The sequence below is a fragment of the Fusarium keratoplasticum genome, chromosome 8, assembly GCF_025433545.1.
Source record: "Fusarium keratoplasticum isolate Fu6.1 chromosome 8, whole genome shotgun sequence".
NCBI lineage: Eukaryota > Fungi > Ascomycota > Sordariomycetes > Hypocreales > Nectriaceae > Fusarium > Fusarium keratoplasticum.
Genome location: NC_070536.1, coordinates 1,897,090 through 1,911,866, shown reverse-complemented (window position 1 = coordinate 1,911,866; position 14,777 = coordinate 1,897,090). Strand labels below are relative to the sequence as shown.

At 53.1% G+C, this 14,777-nt stretch overlaps 4 protein-coding genes and 1 pseudogene across 5 annotated transcripts, besides 1 other annotated feature; 2 read left to right on the top strand and 3 right to left on the bottom strand.

Annotated features, from left to right (window-relative positions):
* Positions 1-1,617: 1,617 nt before the first annotated feature.
* Positions 1,618-4,668, bottom strand: NCS57_01041500 (uncharacterized protein; the record flags this gene model as incomplete). Its single annotated transcript, XM_053060160.1, has 4 exons — positions 1,618-1,640; positions 1,692-2,895; positions 2,947-4,310; positions 4,665-4,668. 4 exons carry the CDS (start codon positions 4,666-4,668, stop codon positions 1,618-1,620), a joined length of 2,595 nt encoding a protein of 864 aa, XP_052910554.1.
* A 223-nt stretch (positions 4,669-4,891) lies between these two features.
* Positions 4,892-6,687, top strand: NCS57_01041400 (Coatomer subunit delta; the record flags this gene model as incomplete). The annotated part of the gene is made up of 5 exons (XM_053060159.1): positions 4,892-4,894; positions 4,951-5,394; positions 5,469-5,686; positions 5,736-6,540; positions 6,598-6,687. 5 exons carry the CDS (start codon positions 4,892-4,894, stop codon positions 6,685-6,687), a joined length of 1,560 nt encoding a protein of 519 aa, XP_052910553.1.
* A 457-nt stretch (positions 6,688-7,144) lies between these two features.
* NCS57_01041300 (Anaphase-promoting complex subunit 4) lies at positions 7,145-9,780 on the top strand (the record flags this gene model as incomplete). The annotated part of the gene is made up of 7 exons (XM_053060158.1): positions 7,145-7,376; positions 7,446-7,758; positions 7,811-8,387; positions 8,437-9,147; positions 9,201-9,249; positions 9,303-9,452; positions 9,512-9,780. 7 exons carry the CDS (start codon positions 7,145-7,147, stop codon positions 9,778-9,780), a joined length of 2,301 nt encoding a protein of 766 aa, XP_052910552.1.
* Positions 9,781-9,972: 192 nt separating this feature from the next.
* NCS57_01041200 (GTP-binding protein) lies at positions 9,973-11,264 on the bottom strand (the record flags this gene model as incomplete). Its single annotated transcript, XM_053060157.1, has 3 exons — positions 9,973-10,831; positions 10,887-10,988; positions 11,047-11,264. The coding sequence occupies 3 exons, from the start codon at positions 11,262-11,264 to the stop codon at positions 9,973-9,975; spliced, it is 1,179 nt and encodes a 392-aa protein (XP_052910551.1).
* A 1,543-nt stretch (positions 11,265-12,807) lies between these two features.
* NCS57_01041100 lies at positions 12,808-13,713 on the bottom strand (annotated as a pseudogene). Its single transcript has 3 exons — positions 13,549-13,713; positions 13,095-13,493; positions 12,808-13,032 (listed from the first exon to the last, which is right to left on the bottom strand).
* Positions 12,808-13,713: a sequence feature.
* Positions 13,714-14,777: the final 1,064 nt, after the last annotated feature.

Below are 14,777 nucleotides of genomic sequence, written 5' to 3'. Positions count from 1 at the left end.
CTCGGTGGTGCCGTCTCAGCTCCATCACTTACAGCAAGCTATTGAAAAGCACCAAGACGGTCGAGAACGCCTCCCAACGCCACCTCAACCGAATTCTCTCAATCATGAATAACCTCAAACTGGGCATCACTGTACGCAAACCTGGCAGTATTTAGACACACACGTGATGGCGCCGAGTTTGACTTGAGGCCAGCTATCTTCATCATGTCCCTGATCGACGCGGCTAGCGCTTAAGACCAGGGATCCTTCCCTTCTAATACCTCCCGTCGAGACACCAAAGGCTCGATATGTACATCTGGACAACTGGATACCACATACGTAACAGTGCTCACTCTCGAACCCATGCCTTGTCTGGAGCCTTGTATTGCCGACCCGTCGCAATTGACTCCATTCCCCCCCAGCGTCAGCTCACTTCCAACCACTTTGCAGATGGAGGAGGCTGCTTCTATAGACGCCCAGCCTCCACTGTCAGCAAACCAGTCAGCCTCAACGTCAGCCACACCGGGAGCATCCATGGCCTTTTCTCTTGGTCTTCCGAGTGCTGGGCTGGAAGCATCCTAGTCGAGGTCACCTCAATGAGGACCGATCTATCAGTCGTCACCCGCGACCCCTGTCTGCTGTCAGAAGAACTGCTACCCACGTCTTACAGCCAAGCTTTTTGCTGCCTCGTTACACGACATCTGCCAACCGGCCTGGGCAAATAGGAGATTGACCCAGATTCCCATCTTAGACATCCAATTGTTCACATCTACCAAAAGGCAAGTCCTTCAGGGGTATTGCTAGTCAAGGTAAATCAATTAGATGTTAAAAGCAAGGGGCGGGACCCTCGGTATTGGTTCCCACTCCCCTCCTTTCCATGACTGTTGGCTACTTGCTCAAATTGATGGCCTCCCAAACCCAGAACATCCTCCTCAAGATCAGCCTATATAGAAAGGAAGTGGTTAGAAACACCGGGTTGTGCTCCTGCAAGTCCCATCTACAAGTTAGATCCGCAACAGGAACGCTGCCCATCCCAACCAACCCTTGGCCACCCACAGCAGCCTCCAACAGAGTATCCGTAGCTTCCGCAGAGTTTTGTCTCCAGCCCAGCCACCAACGCCCCATTCCACCCCGTGAACCGTATCGTACAAGACCAAACTATCCGTTGTCTCTTACCGGCCAGACTCGCCTGTTATTTTGCTGAACTACTAATTCGGAAAGGGAAGGGGAAGGGGTATCGACGAAACCCATCATCGCAGACGGGTATGGAATCAAGAAAAACAAATCGCCATGTTGTCGATGGCGAAAGGGGGTCATGGTCCAAAGGCGTGCAGTCGTATGCATCCGATCAAACCATCCTGTCAGGTTAGTTGCTGCGAAACTCGCACCTACCTCGAACCCATTGAGCGACCGTTAGGGTTTCCATAGAATCGGGTCCATTATGTGTTGTTAGAGAAAGTCGTGTTTCTTACCACCAGAAAGAGGCCAAGCTGCTTGCATCAAGAGTTGGCGATTAGACCGCCAAGCTAGCAGCTATCCCTCCTCGATACATCGTCGGCAGTTGTCGCTTCTAGTACAGTTGAGAACAAGCGTGTGTTGGGGTTGAGTCGGTTATTGTTAGCGTGCGGACAACATGGTTTAAGGTCGACGACGCTTGACGTCTGCACAATGTTAGCCAGGATCATCATCGAGATTTTTTTCTTCATCCGTACCTTGTTCATCTTCCGCATCAACCTCGTCATCATCTCCTCGTGCTCGCTTACCAGCGGCAGACGGAGTGCTGGGTCCTTCGTCGTCTACCTCAGGCTCGTCTCTCCAGTCAATTTCGTCCAGATCGTTCTCTTCGTTGGGTCCAGTCTTCTCGGCTGTCCCTTCTTCAGTCGCATCAGCGCTGAGGTCGACGTTGATAGAGCCTGTCTCATCTTCATCCTTGAGGGTCGCTGTAGTGCTTGTGTCGTTGGTTCTGGCATGAGCAGTCTCCAACTCAACAGCAACTTGCTCCTCGGTTACTGCATCATCTCCTAGGTCCACCTCATCATCATCCTCGGCGCCAACATCCAGCTCCAAGTCCGCGAATGGGTCGGCTTCACTGTCAACGGGTGCTGGAAAGAATTCGTCAGTGTCTTGATATGAAAAAGTCATGTTAAAATCGGACTGCGAATGAGTATGCTTCTTGCGGTCGTGGTCGAGAAATGACCTCTCAAATCTTGTCAAGCTGTGCTTGGCCTTTTGTTGGAGTCCTAGACTGAGGCGGTATTCCGCCTCTTCACGCTCGTGATCTTCAACAAACTCGGCAACACAGGGGGCGCAAAGACAGAAACCAGGGGAATAACAGATAAGGGAACTGGCAGAGGGTGAGGTCGCTTTACCGTTTCGCTCCGAGTTCTCATCCTCCGCAACCGCATCAGGATGATGACTGGTTTGTGTGACTGTTTCGTCATAAGTCCCAGCATTGGCGGGATTTTCGGTGGTGGGCTCGGTAGTAACATTGTCATCGTCGTGCTCGTCTTCTACATCGCCGTGTGTAGTCGGTACCTCGACATCAGTATCCAGGCCAGCTTCCCTCGAGTTCTCTTCGTCATGTTCTGCGGTTTCCGCCTCGTCTGGTTGCCCCTCGTCCTCTGGGCTATCGAAGGCATCCAATTCCTCATGGAGGCCATCGACTGCATTGTCAGCTTCCATGAGAGTGGAAGCAGCTGGCATGGGCGACTCGAAGAGGTGGATAACCTCGTCGAGGCCTTTGCCCGCGGTGGCACTTTCAATCAGAGACTCAAGTCGCTTCTCTGTGTTGGGCTTGGTGAACAGGTATGTATACAGCGTTTTTGACCCGTCCGGATCCTGATTCTTGACCAGGAGATCAAAGATCTCGACAATCTGGCGGAACGTCACATTTGTCATGAGTTCACCCTGGGTTGACTGTTTCCTCTTGTTAGCACATCTTCCTTATCAAGCTCAAGGCATTCTTACCTCGGCAAGTTCAAGGCCAAGCTCATCGACCTGAAATACCAACTCATCTTCCTCGGCAATCTCATTTTCCAGTTCACTTCGGAGTCCAGCCAAAAGTTTCTCAAGTGTTTCGTCAAGAATGGATGTGTCGGTGAAAAAACCGTCCGAGGTAGCCGAGAATAGGGGGAATTCGTCTCCTTTGTACTGTACCGTGATAGCAGGAAATTCGGTTTCTGGCTTTGCAGCCGAGTCGTCTCCAGTGGTCGAATCATTATCATGCTCAAGATCAGCTGTTTCACCTTCGGGGTGCTCATCCACATCAACTTCAGCTTCATCGTAGGTGATATGTTCAACATCTTCGGCATGTTCAGCGTCGTCATGATCCAACTCAGCTTCATGCGTTGCGACCTCTCCATGGTCGGCTGAGTGCTCGTCATCGTATTGGTCTCCATCTTCATAGTCAGCTTCCTCAAGGTTGTCAGCAGCCGCAGCTTCGGCACTACCGAGAGCGACTGCCTCGTGGTTTTCGGGAGCTGTTTCTTGCTCGTGTTTCTCGTCGTCATTCTGGGTAGATTCTTGACCTCTTGCCTGATCTGCAGGTTCAGTCTGAGCCTCTTGCTCAGGTACCTCAGTAACATCTTCAGGATGGTGGGCATCATCTACAGCGTCGCCAGCGGCGGCATCTGTGCCAGACGCTTCCCCGCGATATGCATTCACACCCTCGTGCGGCTCTTTTGGGGACTCATTCTGCGACTCTTGGTGCAACTCTTCTTGCGGCTCCTGTTGCTCCGCATGATCTTCGACCTCATAGTCAATCTCGTGTGCAGATGCGTGGTCGTCTTGGACGTCTTGGTTCTGGTTGCCTGCCTCGTCCAATATCTCGACGTGGTCAACAACTTCTTGCGCGCTTCCGGCGGGTGTCGCCGCCTGGTTTTCTGATCCTTGCTTCTGGGGCACCGTCGTCTCGCCCACATCTTGTTCCAAATCATGTGCCGTCTCCTCGACGTCGTGCAGATCGAAATCGACGTCTTCACTCATGTATCCGTTTGTTTGGTAGGCTTCGTGGTTCGCGGTATCGATACCCTCCTGCATGTCCCGGTCCATAGCTTCCGTGTTGACATCATGATTCTTGGGTTCCTGGTCGTGCTGGTCAAGCATATCCGTGTCAAAGTCGATAATGTCGTCGTCCACATGGCCTCCCAGGCCGCCAGGTTTTGCCATGTCAATATCCATCTCGATTTCCGTCATGTCTGGATCACCAGGCAGATGAGAGCTCGTGTGCTCGGGGGATAAAGCGAATGTGGTGGGGTTCCAAGCAGATTCGGCGAAGGACCCAGGAGGGTAAATATTGCTTTCTGATGACTCGTAGGGCGTAAATAAGGCCACTGTATGTGAATGTTGAGTGTTTAAAACGTTTCAAAGCGGCAAACGCGATGGCTTGAATCAAAGTGTTGAGAGAAGCCGAGCTGTGTGAATAGAAATGGAGCTCAGGATAGTACGCGACATTTGACTTCGGGGGGGATGAATGCTGTCGAGAAAACGGGCACGCGTGCGGCTTCGTTTACGCTTGGTCCTCAAAGTTGTTATTGAGAGAAGAATGAAGATGGTTGAAGACCAGAGAATAGAGAGAGGCTGTTGAGAGTTTGATGTAGGCAGGCATTCACGAGTGCCGTCTGTGACTGTAGTGCATGTGGACCCCCTGGAGAGGCTGACTGGACGTCAGGGAGGCTGACGCTTACCCATTGCAGCTTAGCGTGGGGTAGCAGCACTTGCGAAGGAAGGACCAGTGGCAGCTCCTGCCCGCCTTCAAGGTGGCCGTAAGAGAGGTACGTACCTCAACCTCCCACCGACTGGAATATTGGCCCGCTCCAGCTGTCCAGGGGAGACGAACAAGTTGGACTGGCCAACGCAACAACACCCATCTTGCATCGCAACCACCGAAACATACTCGAATTAGCCAGCCAAGATGGTGCGCATCGCCTGTACCTCTGGTCGTCTCCTGCCCCGCTTACTGATTCCCTCTAGGTCGTCCTCGCGGCTTCGATTTGCACCCGCGGAGGGAAAGCTGTCCTCTCTCGACAGTTCCGAGAGATGCCACGATCGCGCATAGAAGCCCTCCTCGCCTCGTTCCCCAAGCTCGCCGACAGCGGCACCCAGCACACCACCGTCGAGCAGGACAATGTCCGCTTCGTCTACCAACCCCTCGACGAGCTTTACATGGTGCTCATCACCAACCGTCAGTCCAACATCCTCCAGGACATCGACTCCCTTCATCTGTTCGCCCAGGTCGTCACCAGCACATGCAAGAGTCTCGATGAGCGGGAAATCGTCAAGAATGCCTACGAGCTCCTCAGCGCCTTTGACGAACTCGTCACCCTGGGATACCGCGAGAATTTGACCATTAGCCAGATCAAGACCTTCCTTGATATGGAGAGTCATGAGGAGCGGATCCAGGAGATCATTGCACGGGTAAGCAAACCTCCAGCTCCCTCTGGATCTCTGCCGCCCCTTTCTTTGGTTTCAGTATGCTTATACCTCTTTAGAACAAGGAATTGGAAGCCACCGAGGAGCGGAAACGAAAGGCGAAGCAACTCGAGATGCAGCGCAAGGATGCTGCTCGCAGCGGTCGCAGCGGTGGCATGGGCGGTGGTGGTGGCATGCCTCGAACTCCCGTCTACCCCTCGTACACCTCTACTTCGCAATCGAGCGCTGCCAATACCTACGACTCATACGAGGCTGAGAAGAACAAATCGTTCAGCAAGTACGTATCGCCAGATTACCGACAACCGATCGTCACTAACAAGATCCAGGCCCCTCGCCCCCAAGGCTAAGGGTATGCAGTTGGGCAAGAAGTCCAAGACGACCGATATGTTCGAGCGAGTACGAGGCGATATGGGCGGCGAAATTGACGATTCGCCCCTTGTTACACCGGCGCCCGCACACCACGTTGAGACCCCCGAGCCTCGCATCTCGTCGACGCTTGATCGTGATGCTATCCACGTCACCATCTCGGAGGCCATCACAGCCAAGTTGTCTCGTGAAGGTGCCGTCAACTCGCTATCCATCAGCGGTGACCTTACTCTTCGAATCTCGGATCCTAGCTTGACGAAGATCAAGCTTGCTCTCCACGCTGTTCCATCACACGGAGCCCAGTTCCGCACCCACCCTAACGTCGACCGAAATCTGTTCAATGGCTCTAAGGTCATCCAGATGAGCAACACTGCCAGGGGCTTCCCCGTCAACAACGCCGTCGGTGTCCTGCGATGGAGGGCTTCCCCCAAGGTGGACGACGCCAGTGCCTGCCCCATCACCTTCACCGTCTGGATTAACAAGGAGGCACACAAGTACAACATGACGGTCGAGTACGAGCTGACGGGCAGTGATGCTCTGACTGATGTCAGCGTGATTATCCCCTACTCTGGAAGCGAGCCCAACGTCTCCAGCTTCGATGCCACATATGATGTCTCGGGTGATGCTGTCGAGTGGACAATTGGCAATGTGGATGAGGAGAACCCCAGCGGATCGTTCGAGTTTGAGGCAGAGTCCAGCGACGAGAACGACTTCTTCCCCATGACAGTGCGGTTCAACAAGTCTTCGCCATTCATTGATGTTGATGTAAGTTGCCTTTACTTGGTTCGTAAAGCCCGAAGTAGTGCTAACAACGGCAAACAGGTGACTACCGCATCCCTTCTGGAAGAGGATGAGGAGGTGACGTTCTCCAAGGAGGTCAAGTGTCACGCAGACAACTTTTTGATTGAGTAGATAGAGCCCAAAAGTCGTTTATCTTTGGGAAATGGCCCAGCTTGAGGCCGGTCTTTAAAGTGGCAGGCTATGTCTTGAAAGTAGGAGTAGTGACAGGTATCAGGAGTGTCCCGGGGGCTTAGAACCTAATGGCGCAACGACAATATGGATCATTTACGTGTTTTTGTGATGCCGTTCAAGTTTAATTATGTTATGATTTATATACATGAGCCTTATTCCAGTTGAATTCTTACCCTTCAGTTGTTTAGCCAAGCTGTGAGGGTATCGAATACAGTGTATGTTGCGAAATACGCACAGTGCGCTCACTGACCCAGCCTTTGACGCCTACTGGGTAATTTTCAACTTACACAACATCCAAGCCATCTCGGGCACTCACGATATCCATTCACGATTCAGCCACGGATATGGTATATCCATCGACATTGAATCCGTGCTCTAGACCGGAGCGGTAGAAGCCATGGCTCAAGAAAACCAGCTCGCGCTGTTTAGCGAGACCGAGTATCAAGACAGGGTGCCCAACGAATACCCCGTGAGCTGCCCGACCCTTGATCTCTCGGCGACTTGGGATGCGGCAGGTAGGAATCTCCTTGTTTACAGGCCGCCCAGCCAGGTTGTGTCCAAGATCCACCAGGTTGGCGCGCCTGGTGAGAAAGCCCCAGAGGCGCAGGCCGTAACCTGGAGATCTGATGGTGAGTCGGCTCTGCCCTGATAACTACGTAGAATTCATAGATCAATAATATCACTAACTCTTCAGATAGGTCAGTTCCTTGCAGTTGGATGGAGCGATGGTTTTGTGCGGTTGATGGGCTTGGAGAACAACAAGGCTGCCCACCACATCAAAGTGGGTGAAGGACCAGGAAACAAGATCACTCACATTGGCTGGTCCAGCAACAGCATCACCGACAAGAGCTCCAGCGCGGTATCTCGAGCTCTCAAGAATGGCTTGGGAAAAGACCAGTTGTTTGGCGAAGACGGGCTCCCGCAAGACCTGCCACGGGAGCTGACCTTTTTGGAGATCGATACAGCTTTGCCCAAGCTCAGCCCTCTGCCAAGCGGGAGCGCTGGGGCAGGGTATGTTGCTCATTTCACTCAATCAACACAATGGATGCTAATATGCCCTTAGCGAGGACGCCATGGTCTTCACTTTGCGATCAGGCATAGACTTCCTCTTCCGAAGCCCGAAGCCAGAGGAATATGACAAGGTCAACATCATGATCATCGGGAGCAGCGATGGGAAACTTCAACTCAGCATTTACGACTCCTTCATCGTCGGTAGCTTTCTGTGCCCAACCCTTGGCCCTTCGCCAAACCCGCAGCTGGTCCTCCATACCTCACATCCACAGGTTTCGACTCAGGCTTTACTCCTCGCAGAGAAGCCGATCGATGCAGAAGAAGTGCACCTGGTTCCGATGGATTTGCCCTTCATCTCATCTTCGCCCATAAATCTCTCGCTTCTGGCATCCAAGTTGACAACCGTGCAAAAGCTGTTGAGATATCTCAAGCAAACACAACTTCACCTGCAAGTCGAATGGAAGAATACGCGAGAGCTTCCAACAAGGTTCTTGAGAAGCATTGAAGGCGACCTCGAGAACCTCGAGACTGGCCCCCGAAGTATTGTCCCAGCTCTATATCACTTGGCCATGACGGGACACGCATATGAGCCTGTCCGTGAATGGCTGGTTGAGAGTCTCGCAGAGCGGGTAAGTAGTCCTTGATAAACAGGCTGGGCACACTAGCTAAACAACATAGGGCCACAAACGCTGGGACAAGGCAGTGATGTCAGGTCTAGAAAACCTTCGAAGCCTCATACATGAGAACTTCCTACCTGCCCTAGACCGCTGCGGGATCATCCTCAGCAGATTGCGAGGCCTGGCCCAGTTTCACGACGCCCGAGACGATATCGGCTTTTCAGCAACGCAAATCAGCCGTTTAATGGACGTCATCGGCAGTCTTAACTTGATAGGCCACAAGATTTTAATCTACGTCATGGACGAACTCGACAGCTTCAAGACGTTCTCGACGTGGCTTCGCTTCCAGATCGACCGCCTCGCTTCGTCCAGCTCAGTAAGCGAGGAGCTCACGGAGAAGGAGGCGACTATGGATACAGAAAAGGTCCTCGCGTATATTCAAAATTACCTAACGGATAGTTCTCTGAAGGTCTTCTTTGATGAGATACAGCCAGAGGACTACGAAGCAGATTGGTCTCATATAGAGGATGTGCCAAGCCTACTTGACGTTCTAGACAAGCAACTGGCGAAAATGGAGAGAGGAGAGCCCAGCATGAAGGCCTTGACACATGTTGAGTTCCTTGTTGCGTTTGCAACGACGTGGGCAAACCGCATCTTCGATGGTATTGCGGAAGCAAAAAGGCGAAGCGTTCGGTTCGGCAAGCCCATCAAACTATCAGTCGGCCATCCCATCTCACAGATGGACATGAGGATGTGCAAGACAAAGACTCGGGTATGGCTGTTCAGAGATATAACTGGGTATACTCTTACTTACCACCATTCTAGGGTGTGAGAATCATGACAGCCTTGACGTCCAAGGAGACAAGGAGTCAGGGTAAGCACACAATTACCACCATTCTTGGTACGATGAATTCTAACAGGCTCAAGTTCACATCTTCTGCGCTGGAATCGACATTATCAACGGCATCAGCACCAACCAGTCCCCAACGAGTTGCTGCATTGATCTCGGTTCTCGTACTTTGGTCGATTTCAAATTCCTCAACGATGAGACTCTTGTCATTCTTTGCAATGACCAAGGTCAGTTCCTCCATCTTGGCCACAAGGGGTGTTCAATGGCATACTAACTTTCAATACAGACAATAAGCACCATGTTCTATGCGTGCCTGTCCAGCCAGACAAGCTTCCGTACAGCGAATATGATGCCGGGAATCAGACTGAGACCTCTCGTGTGTCGGCCGATGACCTCACGACGTATTCATTCCCTGAAAACTCAGTGCTCAAGCCACTACGCATGGAGGCATTTGACAGGAACGAGGCGAGGGGAGAAATGCCAGCGAGGATTTGCTTGCTAGAGAGCAATCGAACCGTGCTCAAGACCTTTTCACTTCCCAGCTCTTCAGCTTGAGCAGATACATGTCAAGACATTGGGTATGGCTCAACATTGTGACCAAATGGGGAGTTGGGGTTGAAACAGAAAAGTTGCGGAAGCAAATCTTGATAGTACGCTAGCATAAACTAATTTACAAGATAGAAAGGAAGCGCGGCCAGTGTCGACTTTTGATCCGAGGTCCATTGATAGCTAGAACATCCACCCATTTCACTGCCGCGGCTTGGTGATGTCAAAGAACTCTGTCAGGCCCTCGACCACAGCCTCGACGTTCATGTTGACCAGGGGCATGCTGTCATACGAGTCCTCCTTCATGATGGCGACGAGTGCCAGGTAGCGGTCGACCTCGCGCAGCATGATGGGCTTGTTGCCGTCGTGCAAGACGAGGCAGCTCTCGGCGGTAGGGCAGCCGACCTGGCTCTCAATCGGGGCGCTCCAGGGTTCACCCTCGAGGCGGCGGCGACCGTCGTCGCTGCGCTGCCAGGTGCCGTAGACCTCTGTGATGTCGATGATGACGTCAATGTAGTCGCTGCAGATCTCGTAGCTAGCCATATCGGCGGTGGCGCTGTCGGTAGCAATGTAGATCTTGGAGAGCACGTCGAAGAGGTATGCCTTTTCGAAGCGGCACGTGCGGCACAGGTTAGTGAGCATGGACTCGAGGGTTCCTAGGCGAGGGATAAGCTTCTGGATGACCTTGCTGAAGGCCTCGAAGATGGAGTGGTTGTAGATGGAGGTGAGGTGGAAGGTGACGGGGGCGTTCTCGAAGCCGTGGTCCGAGAGCTCGTCCTGGATACGGATGGTGATGTCGCGCTGGATGTCGAGCTTGTAGTCGTCCGAGAGGCCATCGACCTTGTGGATAAAGACTTCGATGTTGATGTTGGGGTACGTGCGTTGGAGAAAGAGGATGGTGGTGTTGAGGCGCATCACGGCCTCGAGGTAGTCGTCCTGAGCGTCGATGACCCAGATGAGGGCGCCAATCTCACTAAAGATAGCCTCGATATCAAAGCCGGGGTTCTCAAAGACGTCGATCTGGCCGGGGAAGTCCCAGACCTGAAAGTCCATGAACGATCTGGAGGGGCATCGTTTAGTCGGTGAAGGATGTGTGTAAGATGTGGGCAACTCACGCCATAGAATCCTTCTGGATACGAGCCGTCGACTCGAGGAATAGGGTCTCATTTGGTGGCAGCTTGTGAAAGACTACGCTCGAGATGGACGACTTTCCACTCCTGCAAGCACATTATTAGCGATCGAGACACTCGTTTTCGGCGTAGCACCACGGCTTACCTTCGCTGGCCCATGAGAAGTAGCCGGGGCTTGCCCTTGGCGGCAGCGCCGGCATTGGGGCCGGGGGTTGAGGGCTTCTGTGCATCCTTGGAGGATGCCGGGGCTCCTCTGCGAGACTGTTCATAGAGACGTTGAAGATTTAGCTGGGCTGGACTGCTTCCTGTGTCATCTGCTTCATCTGAGAGGGCGAGGTTTTGGATGGGAGGGCTGAGAGACATGGTTGAAGGGTTAGGGGTATATAAGCACGGGGTTCAGGGCTGATAGATTGTGTTGCGGGTTGGAGGGTCAAGACCTAGGTGGAAGAGTACTACTCTCTCACTCCAAGGCGAGCATCGATATATTTTTGTTCACTTGTTCAAAACAAATCTTGACAAGGTGCAGTTCCATCTCTTTTCGTCTCTGCTCTTCATCAGGTGCTGACAGCTGGCAGGCGCTTCTGTCGGTGCCCATCTGTGCCAGACCGACAGATCAGACACCTCATCACCTCCCGTCTTGATTGAACAACTCACAGCGCCGGACAGAAACCTTGATTCTCTACCGCCCAGGGTAAGGGGGCGGGAAAGATGGCATCGGGCAGCGGCTCGCAGCCGTGAGGTCCAGTGGGAGGCGGAAAGGCTGCCGGTCTCGAAACCCTGGGTACCCCTTGGGCCACGACAGGCTGTTCATATAAAGCCTCGAGCCGTACACAGCACAGCACAGGACGCGTACACTTTGCTCGAGGTTACGCAGGGCCATCCACGGCGCAGCCCGACCAAGCGAGCCAATGTCGAATCAGTGCGAGCGAGCCCGTCAAGGCTCTGCCATGGTCACCGCACTCACCCATATTGTGGCTGCCGACGACCGCGCACAGGCTATGGCCGGCAGATCTGTGTGCTAGATAGGACCGAGATGCACTGGCATGTCGTCGTTGCTGGTCACACGAGGGCTCAAGCCAGCTCTCCAAGGTTATCTGTCGCCCACTCGAGCAACAGGCAGGGGAGGCTTGTCAGTTGCTGTGACAGGCGGCGGGAAAGCTCAAAAACACGGGCAGACTAAACACGAATAGTTCATCTTACCTCCATCACTGTCTTGAAGAGCCCAGAGGTCCAGAGAGGTGCGTACTGTGGCCCAAACCTCCCGAGGCTGATGCTGGATGTGATGAGGCTGAGGCTGGGGGGGGAGGCTACTGCGAGCTGAGTGGCTGGCGTATCCAATGTAAGAGATTGATTGCTTCTTGGTTCGAGGGATGGGCGGTAGCGCAAAATGGTTACTCCGGTGGTTATGTCCTATATAAAAGATGGTCGTGGCTACTGGAGGCGCCTGGTATATGGCCGGCGAGGCTCGTCGTCGAGATATGCAGAGGTTGGATGTTCATGAGAGTCAGGTTGTGTGTGTTGGGTGAGTTGGGTCCAGCGATAGGTAGCCGGGCAGGTATCGATAAGTTGATTGAGGGGTCCGGGCCGCGAGCTTCAGGTGATAAATGGCGCTCTTGACCCCCGCAGCCCACTGAAGCACTGCACCGGGCCTCATGCAGCCCCAGCGCCTTAGAGGCTTATTGTCCCGCCATTAGCGTCCCTTCGGGTGGCATAAAGTCACGAGGTCGTCGGCGAATCATGGACATTTCCTCATCTCCAGTCTATTACCCTAGAGCACAGTATCTTCAAATCTGTGACTACACACTCTCCAATACCTCAGGTACTTAAACTATTACACTTCCAGTATTATTTAGACTTGTCCTTGTGTTTTCCACTGGGATATTATCCTTGCATGCCCTTGTTCTGCTCAGGTTGTCTCCTTCGTCCTCAGTAAACTTGATGACCGGGGAAACAGTGCTTGCATGAAACTCCTCCTGCGCTTCATCGTCGACTTCTCTTCAGCTGGTTCGGGGTCGTCCTTTGTCACATACTTACTCGATCTAGCTTCCTCGATCGATCTACTCTCTGATATTGCCTGGGATGTAGAGGTGCCTACTATCGTTGCTGCCCTGCCCTTCAGATCTCGATAAGCCTACATTGACAACCATTAGATCATTGACAATTGGCCAGTTTCACATCTCAAGAGATACTCACCTTGCTTGACTTGCGTCTCGGGGCCTTTATAGAATCTCGATGCTCGACTGGGGCTTGAGCTTGCTCTATCGCCTCTGCAATCTCGCTCGCCACGGTCCTGCCCTTCCAGCCGGAACACTCCTCTGCAACGGGGACGAATCTCAAGAATCCCCTCATTGCTGAGACCCCTAGGGCTTGTTCCATGTGTCTCTGGAGCATAGCATTGTTGCGCTTGTTCGTCGCCGTCTGCGCGTAGCAAGCCAGTGCTTCAACCGTCATGAGGTATGCGGGATCGCAACTCCCCCGGAAAAGGATGCATGCTCCATGCTGAAGTGTCACCACGATCGAAGACACTGGTCGATGATATCTCAGCGCGAGATGCTCGGAGAGTTCAGAGACAAAGGTGTACTCGTCATTAACCTGCAAAAACTCCTGTCAGAGATGATCTCCAGAACAGAGAGGCGGGACACCTTACGATGACGTTGGTCTTTACCTCTGCCAGGACAATCGACTCATTTCGTACTTGATCTTCCGGGCTTAGAGCGGCAAAGGCTTCCTCGAAGTAGTCGCTTCGTGGCCTCGGGAACTCGGGCAAGGAATACTTTCTCGTCACCTTTGTGATGCCACCAGGGGGCGGACTCTGGACATCTCTCGTCGGTCGTTGATCACCTTCTATGACAGGGTCCAGGCTTGGCTTGCTCAACCTCGGCTTGATTCTTCTCTCGCTCCCCGAGAGTCTCGGACTCGACAGTCTCCTGGGGAGGTATTTGGCTTGCCCTGTCTTTGCATCCACAGGCTGTATCGAGTCCCCTCTGGCGTGATGAGGGATGTTCATCACCGGCGCAAGGTGCATCGGGGGCATCATGGTATCTCCTGGGATGGAGTCGATTCCCTAGTAGCGCTCAGGAGGAAAGAAGGTTGCTCGAGCTGACACCTGGCCATTGGATGGCAACACGTACAGCTTTTGTGCTGCCATATAATGTCATCATGGCAGGGTTGGACGGTCCGCTGCATATCACAAGAGACTGATAAGTCTGAGATTGTGGGCGGCCAGTGCGAGCAGGTATATCGTCTGTAGAAGCAATCTGTCTCGGCCACTGCAACTTGGCGTTGGAGCAATCAGAGGGAGCAAGCATCCCAGACGCCGTCTCTGGTCTCTGGAGGCGCCAAGGGGGCGAGGTCAGACTATGGGCCGTCGTTTTTTTTTTTTCGTGTTGCCATTCTCACGTTACAGCTTCTGCAGGTTTCCTATGTTTTCTCCTCCCTCATCTCAACATGAAACCGATATGTTACGCAATCATTGTGTGTTTTGTAGCAACAAGCGACCTCTTTCCTTCTTTGCCTCGTCCACGTCTGCCTGCCCTCGATGGATGTAGCGTCTCATTGTAGTATCAATCGCCGGCACCCTCAGTAGAGAGATTGGATGCTACATACCTACGAATACATGTACAGGCATCTTCCAGGCGGCCATGCATTGCGGCCTGACCCACTGGGATCTGAGGGATGCCTCGTGGCAGCCGGTGCTTGATCTTGGGGCCGAGGTGCTCTTTTCTTTTTCCTGGCGGTGGTTAATCTCCCCCGTACGGGTATGGAATCAGGCTCGGCAATGGCATCGAGATTCGGGGTCGACTACCCTACACCGGCCTCCGACACTCTTCGGTTTCGATTCACGATCTCTGCTCGATCGGAAGCGGACGTCATCTC